The 8,447-nt window shown below is 36.7% G+C and overlaps 1 protein-coding gene across 5 annotated transcripts in view; it reads right to left on the bottom strand.

The window, feature by feature from the left end:
* Nucleotides 1-8,447, bottom strand: part of celsr3 (cadherin, EGF LAG seven-pass G-type receptor 3) — a 112,720-nt gene that overhangs the window by 42,331 nt on the left and 61,942 nt on the right. For all 5 annotated transcript variants that reach the window (XM_014001759.1, XM_014001754.1, XM_014001760.1 and 2 more), the window contains 2 exons: nucleotides 7,024-7,134; nucleotides 6,699-6,867 (listed from right to left, as the gene is read on the bottom strand). In XM_014001759.1, the coding sequence (XP_013857213.1) occupies nucleotides 6,699-6,867; nucleotides 7,024-7,134 (280 nt within the window). The remainder of the gene's footprint in view (nucleotides 1-6,698; nucleotides 6,868-7,023; nucleotides 7,135-8,447) is intronic.

Here is an 8,447-nt window from a genome sequence, read left to right on the forward strand (position 1 = left end):
TATATATATATAATCAATAAAACTCATCAGGTGAGAGGAGCAAAACCTGAAAATTGACGTCTCATTTTATCCAGAGCATCAAACTAATCAATAAGCATATCTGCATTCACCTGCCTTGAGCAAACAAGTTCAGCTTTAAGGCTCTCTTTTTAATTTACCAGCAGTGAACTGAGGGACATTTTTATGGATTGAAGAGTGAGTGACTGATGTGTGTGTGCAGCTTGTGCAGCTCTGCATGCCTCCCTCTGGAGCTGACAAAGGTGTGTAAAGGTGGGCTTTCATGTATCTGTCTGTAGGAAATTCAGCAGACTATTACGTTTTTAACCTTGACTGCAGACTTGCACAGATTTTTAATAGCCTCTAATATCCAAAATTTCTCTAATCATGTTTTTTTATGAAGTTATGAAACTACATCATCATAAATTTTAAGTATAAATAAACAAACTGGCCTCGCCCTTTGTTGCAATAAGCGAGGCTGGCTTATTTATTTAACAATTTTGATTTCATTTTTGTACTTTTGTATAAACAAAAAAGACAAAATACAGCTATTTGTCTCTTTGATTTTGTCATATTTTTCCTGCTCATGAACACACACAAGTATGGTCACAGGAATACTCAAATTCTTTAGAATGTCTTATTGTTTTCTTACGATCCACCACCAGCTCAGCTATTATTGCACTGTTCCAAACACACACTCAATCATCCACCGTCAGTCTTATACATCGCTACACTTTCACCATGGCAACTGACTGAATGAGGCAACAACATCCTTGGCTGTTTTCAGATGCTTCCAAAGACACCGACCTTGTCACAACAGTTTGCGACAGAAAGACAAAGAAAGAGGTTTGAGCCTGTGAGAACAAAGACCGATGTCTTATCTGTGTGGAAACGGGCTCCAGCCTTCCATTCCACATTCAAGATCGACGAGTTTGTTGGCAAAAGTTTGGCTCAGAGAGCATTACACACATCCAGATTGTCTTATTGTGTCTTGTCTGACCTTGTTGTAACACGACATCAGCGTTACTCTCAAACAAGACTATGGCCAGAAAAGACTAATAAGCCATCTGTTCACCAAACCATCCTTTTTACGTGTTTCCAACTGCATTTATGGAACGAACAGAGGCAAACTACTCAGTAAGAAAAACAGAATGAAAGGTCTGTATTACTTAAAAGAGACATATCATGTTTTTAATCCTTCTTTTTTGCATTTAATCTATTTAGTTGGCATCTATATAAAGTAGAGCTGCAATGCTTTGGTCTGAATTCCTTGTTATTGTAACTCCACAATCCCCCTTTTTCAGTCCTTTTCTGACGTGTGTCTTTAAATCTAAACGAGGTGCTTCACACCCCACCCCCTCCAGCTTCCAGATCTGTTCATTCTAGTTTGAGAGAGGGTTTTATGACTATACAACAACACTGAATTTTTTTTTATTTACAAATTGATTAAAAGACGTCAGCAACAGAAGACTTGTCCATCCAGACTTACATGTTGGAACCAGAGCCAGAGGAGAATGAAGACCACCAAAGTTTGGCAGTTCTGTGACGTAATAGTTGAGAAAATGCCATAGGAAATAGAGAAAACTGAACGGGTTGAAAAATATGACCCAAACAGACACAACAAAATGTATTTAACGTCTAAAAAAGTGGATTCTGCATGATATGTCCCCTTTTCTTTCTGAAAATGTAAAAATTCTTAGTTAACTTGTAAAAAGTTCTGCTTTGTTTTTATCAATTCACATACTGGAGAAATGCATATAAATCATTGGGCCTCATGCAAGAACATGTTCGTATTCTTATCCTAAATTTCTCTTACTTTTGTTCGTATGAAGGGTTCGTACGAACATGTCACGTCAGATTCAACAAACTCTTCTATCTTCAGGAAAAGTGCATTAATGAGCTGCGTAATTTCCACCTGTTCATATAAGGCTGTGTTTCCTGCCTCAGATACAAGTGTTCATTCATGAAAATGACAGCAAAAACTAAAAAAAAAAAACTTTCCGAGTTCAGAGATTGAAGTCCGTCTGCAGAGATCCAGAAAAGAAAATCTGTCATTTTTAGCAGGTCAGCTGTGGGATAAAAAGAGCTGCTAAAAGTATAAACAACTGTGTTAAATCATTTTCATTTATTCAGAAGCCAAAGCGCTGCGCACCGTACCCCCACACCCCCCATACAAATTTTGTTCGTATCTGAAAAAAATCTTAGAATACGAAAACATTGGTGAATGCCACAAATTCTCCTAAATCACTCGTACGCACAACTTGAGAACAAATCTGTGCGTACGAACGGTTCTTGCATGAGGCCCAATGTCTCTAATTCTCCCTCTCAGATTATTCCTACTTCTAAAGGATTATAATCTTTCCACACACAGTCACAACTATTTTTCCATAATAAATAAATGTTCAGTAAAACAGTCAAATTTTTAGATCAAGCGTTGACTTAAAGTAAAGTAACAGCTGTGCTGGGAGGTAAGCTCTCTCACCGAACAATTTTTCAGGTTTCATTACAGAATAATTCACAGCTCTGTGCGACAGCGGTTTACCAGAACGTTTCTAATGCTGATATCAAACCGGGTCAATAAGTGGCTTTCCCGGGAATGGAGTCATTTGTCACAGAGACCAAATTCATCCTGACTCAGCACCTTGAGGATCTCTGAGTTCTACTCCAGGTTCAAATGCAGCAAATGCAACGTAAAACTCATAAATCATTTTCTTCGTACCTTTCCCTCCCAGAGGAACAGAAACTAATACACCGCAGCTGCACGCCGCACTCCAAACATAACTTTCTACACTGAACTTCTCTGTCAAATTGCATTAGCAGAAGTATTTATTTGGTCGTTGTTGCTTTCGATCGCAACAAAGTTGTAAAAATGAATGACTACTTCCTGCACTAAAGGCACTTATGAAAGTTCTCAGTCTCTGCTCTGTGGTTGTTAGTTTTTAAACAACTGAAGGGAAGGTAGATGAAGACATAGTTGCAGTTTATCACTAACATGTTTGTCCACAGCAGATTAGCCTGTAGCAAGTGACTGGAACTGTCCATTATGTCAGCTTGAATACTGCACACACAAAGCTACACAGTGAGCCCCTCAGAACACAAACACACTCTGTGGTTTGTTACGCAGTACTGTGTTTCTGTAGGAGTCTGAGGAAGTTAAAGTGTGGAAGTTAAGGTGCGTAAAGGCATCAGTTTTCTACGAAGGAAGTTGCATTGCTTAAATCAAATGCACTGTCAGTTGTGTGAGACTCATTAAGCCAGCCTCAGCACCGGGCTAAAACACACAAACACAAATGAAAGGGAATTATTCAGAGTCTACAGCTCCTCTTTTTTTTCTTTCTCCTCTATCTGTTTAAATTAAAGTTTGATTTATCTTTAAGCAGCATTCATTGCAAACAGTTTCAATTTTTAATGCGTATTGTGCTGATGAAACATAATGCTAATGGGAGCGACACAGTAAATGAGTTTACAGTTAAGAAAGTGCAACAACACTGAGTTTGCAGATCGGTGTGTGTGCAGCTGTAATGCCAGCTAGGTGTGAAAGCACCTGTGTGTGTGTTCCGTATCTGCATGTGGGCTTCATGGTAATGAGTCAGGATGTTAGTATTAGCTTGCGGGCTGGTGAGGGATGCTACAGGGATGGCAGCGCCTCCCTGCTTCCCCTCCATGCTGCCAGGCCTGCGGCTTTATCACTGTTACACTATACATCCTCCATTAAACACACACACGCATCTATTTTCATTCTCTCCAGTTTTGCTTTGATCTTTAACTTTCATTAAGTTTTCTTTTGTTCACTTCTACTTTTACCATGACCGGTATTTTACGTGTAACTTTTAATACTTATCAACCAGACACTTACTGCACGTTATATTTGTCACATTTGGTGGATTGCATTTTAAGTTTGGACCCAGGGCGCAGACAGAAGAAGTTGTAACTAAAACTTAAGATTTTATTAACAAACTGTAAAACAAAATGCTGTTGTGGCAGCGAATAAGACAAATTAAAGCAAAACTCTCTCTAAAAGCAGCGAACAGAGCCGACTTACTGCTGACAGAGCCAGGGAAGACAATATAATGCCAGATTACTGAACAAACACACCAGGAATATAAAGTGAACTCATGAACTGAAACCACTGATGCCTGTGCAACCAGGATCAGGTGCAGGTGTAGCAAAAATAGAAGTAGGAACAAAGCAGTGAACCAAGGGCAGACCAACCAAAAATACACTGAACAGAACAAAACACAGAATAAATACAAAAAAAGCACAGGTCTTGACAGTGTTAGGGCCACACTATGAGATGTTTTTTAAAATTATAATGAAACCATAATATTAAAAGAAAAAAATTGTTCAAGAATAAAACTCAGACAGTACGGGAATAAAGTCATAATAGTACAAGAAAAGAAATCATAATACTATGAGAAAAATGCAATAATATTACGAGAAAAAAGGTCATAATATTATAGGAAAAATGGCATACACAAACATCAAAACAATACAGGAATAAAGTCAGAATATTACAAGAAAAAAATCCTATTACGAGAAAAAAGGTGTATGAGACAAAAAAGTTTAATTAAAACGGGAATAAAGTATTACTAAAAATGAGTCATAATATCAGAAGAAAAAAGGCATAAAGAATAAAATCTAAATAATATGGGAAACAAAGTCAGAACATTACAAGAAAAGCATCAGAGTTTTATGAGAAAAAAATTGTATTTTAATAAAGCCAAAATAGTACGAAAATAAAGTCAAAATATTACAAGAATAAAGTCAATGTTTATAGACATATTGTTGTACCTAAAAATACATTTAGTTGATGCAGCAGAAACTGAATTAAAGCTGGGGACAGTTTGATAAGCCGACATTAAAAATGGTACTGGAGGTTCCCTCTGCGTCTTTATCCCCGTCACACACAACCTGGTTTTCTCTTACTCCTTTAATTATGGGTATGAATAATTTGCCTTAATCATCTCTGCTCAGTTGGTCTTGCATGTTTAATCGATACCTGCAGAACTGAACTGCAGCTGTTTAATGAGCTGCAGCTCATAAATCTCTAAATTATGATCAGATGTCACTCTCGTTCTCCTGCTTGCTTTCACACTTGTTGTGTGCGCAGCTGTCATCTTCAGTTTTTGCACTTCTTGGTGTGCTTCTTTGTACGTCAATTCCCAAACGAGTCGCCAGTGTTTTCCGGCTGTTTGATTTTGAGCTTCTTGTGCCCCATATTTTCCTGTCTGAAAACCTGCTATTTATCTTACACTACTTCTGTCACGTGCCTTTTTCAGCGTTTTAATTAGTAATTTGTGCCGATGTTCTGCCTTTTTAAAATCTTCTCATTGCTTTAGTTCTCTCCAATGCTCTACAAACACGTTTTCCTTTTTCTCTCTTCTCTTTTTATTTCTCTTTTATCTTTTTGTCCACCATATTTCTGTCACATTGTATTCACCTTACTAAGAAAATCTGGAGGTTGGCCTGAACTCAGACTCTTTCTCTTGGTCTCCAGTGTATGGGCATTCATTCTGCGAACCCAAATACCAGTTTAACCCAGTAGGAGCGCTGGCAGACTACTATGCAAAGATGGGTATATAATTATTTCCTTTCTTCTAGTAAATTAGTTGGCTGCCTTCTCGCTGTCTTCAGACACTTTGTTTTTCTTTACATCCAATTTGAAAAAATGTTGAAATTGTCACAATGTGTCAAAGAAAAGAACTTTCCTGGCTCAGAGGATGCCTTATTTTGCAAACCTTAAAAGAAAATGAATCATTTCTGTGGATTTCGTAACAGATTGATTAGCAGATTCCACACATTTTAAGGGTTAAATTACATTATAAAACCTAAATTGTGGAAAGAAAAAAAAGAGAGATTATGAATCCAGACTGGTATGGGGTGCCATTTGTAAAGTTACACAGTCAAAAATTACCACCGATATTTTTGTTTTATTTAGCCTTTTATAAGGAAAAAAGAACAGATTTTTTTTCAAAGTTAGTTTTTCACCATGTGATTCATACATTTCTAAATGTCATAGTTTATAAACTAAATATTTAACTTACAAATTAAATATTTAGTTAACAAGATAAATATTTAACTTGTGACTTAAATATTTAATTTTGAGCTAAATGTTTAGCTTGAAACCTAAATATTTAGCTAGCTACCTAAATATTTAACTAAAATATTTAGCTAGCTACCTAAATATTTAGGTTGCAACTTAAATATTTAGCTAGCTACCTAAATATTTAAGTTTCAAGCTAAATATTTAAGTTTCAAGCTAAATATTTAGCTCAAAACAAAATATTTAAGTCACAAGTTAAATATTTAGCTCATTAACTAAATGTTTAACTTGTAAGTTAAATATTTAGTTTATAAACTATGACATTTATCATGTATGAATGAAATGGTGAAAAACTGACTTTGAAAAATAAATCTGTTCCTTTTTTCTTATAAAAGGCTAAATAAAACAAAAATAAGGGTGGTAATTTTTGACTGTGCAACTTTACAAATGGCACCCCATAGATTCGAGCCACAAGCTTGTGAGATGATCTGGCTTTACAGTGAACAACCACACTGCCATAAGGAATAAAATAAATAAATCAACAAATCAAACTTGTTTCTCCATAGCTAGACATTTCAAATGTCACAAAGCACAACAGGAGTCCAACATTTCTCACTTTCACACACAGAAAAGCTTAAGCACCCGTTCATTCACTCACCAGGTTCACACAAGCAGCTGTGTCGCTCCCAGACGTCAGAACAGTGACTGTGAGCCGGGCAAGGTGACGAGACGCAGGGGTTGGCGACATTACAACCAGTCTCCACTTTGACCGCTCTGGATGGGCGGGGCAGGGCGGGGGAGTCGGGCCTCACACCCAGTCGAACCCCCTGTCAGCAGAAACAGAGGCTTGTGTTAAGAGAGTTCAAAAATAACAGAGAATATGTATCCATTCATGATTCTTATTCCCATCACTTAAAAAAAGACATTAAAGTATTCAACCATCCGTCCATCAAAACATTAAAACTCAACCCATTAATCCTCACCTGTATGCATCCTTTTATCCCGTTCTGAACCTCGCCGGAGCCCAGCACTCCTCCAACATGCAGGTGTTTCACCTTCAAACCGTGAATCTCATTTCCCACTATTACTGTTCCCTGATGGGGAGAGACGGGGTCAGACAGAGAGGCCAAACATTATTTATTAATAGCCATATGCAAACTCAAATGGGAACATTGAAAAATCATTATTTGACCTTGTAGACGATAATTTATTTGCTAAAAAATGTCACAACGGACCTTAGAAAACATAGCAGTGTCTACAACTCAGACACATACAAATGTTATATCTTACAATATCATAGACGATTGTGCATAAAAGTATTTTCAAAGTTTGACCAAAACAACTACAAGTCATTAATCAGCATAAGATGATCTCTAAAACTCTGACATGAAAGGGACAGATATAGTTTAAGTCTTTAATTTTTTATAGTTTACATCAAATCAACTGAATAAGTAAGAATGAAAATATCACTGACTGTTCATCCTTTTTATGTTAAATTAACAAATGTTTGACTTCAGTGCAGTCAGCTTGTTTTGAGTCCTGTGACAGTTAAAAAGAAAATTAGCGGAGGAGATTGCACGAAGCAGAAAAGAAAGATGAATTTAATCAAACAAAAGAAAAAAACAAAGTGCTCTAACTCTTAAAAAAAGTCTGTATTTTGATTACAGCTCTAACATGTTTGACAGGCAACTTGCTAAAACTGAGGAGCATTAGTACACATTCAAAAACCTTTCAGATAGTTTTTTCTTTTTATTATTCGGCTGTGATGTTTAATTATTTTTTTTTTTATCTACAAACACTTCCTGTGCCAATTATTCTGAGTTACGTGATGCACTTTGAGTAATGGCCTGGATAAGAGCAACAAATGATAAAAGGCATTACGTAATGGCAGATAATTCAAGAGCAACATGAAAAAAAAATGTTTATTTCACTTCAAGCCAGTCATAAAACGATGTGTTTTTTTTCTGTGCAAGTCTAACTGCTGGTTATGGGCAACAAATGCCCCATACAAACTCAAGCACACATGCACCAAACATCCTGTTTAATCTGACAGTAATTTCCACAAGAGATTAAGGAAACTAGGATTAGTGTTCCACAACCTGAAGCATCTGATGCTACGCAGGGTTGTTGGAAAACCTGCCTATATTATGAACATTCTCTGTCAGGGGTCATCAAGTCATTTCTGCCCCTTAGTTCAATAATAAAATGTGCCCAGTGCTTTCATCATCAACTGATGGCCCGTGGGCCATTTGGAGTTTGTTGAAGGGGGGCTTTTCCGGCCAGTGGGGGTGGCATTTTAAAACTAAAAATATACAGTGACTTTTAAAACTGCTTATAATCTTTTATGCTTTGGGACAAAAGAAAAGAAAGTATTCATGTAAACAACAAAAAAAAAAACAATTTATAC

This window comes from Austrofundulus limnaeus, unplaced genomic scaffold (assembly GCF_001266775.1).
Source record: "Austrofundulus limnaeus strain Quisiro unplaced genomic scaffold, Austrofundulus_limnaeus-1.0 Scaffold10, whole genome shotgun sequence".
In the NCBI taxonomy this organism is placed as follows: Eukaryota; Metazoa; Chordata; class Actinopteri; order Cyprinodontiformes; family Rivulidae; genus Austrofundulus; species Austrofundulus limnaeus.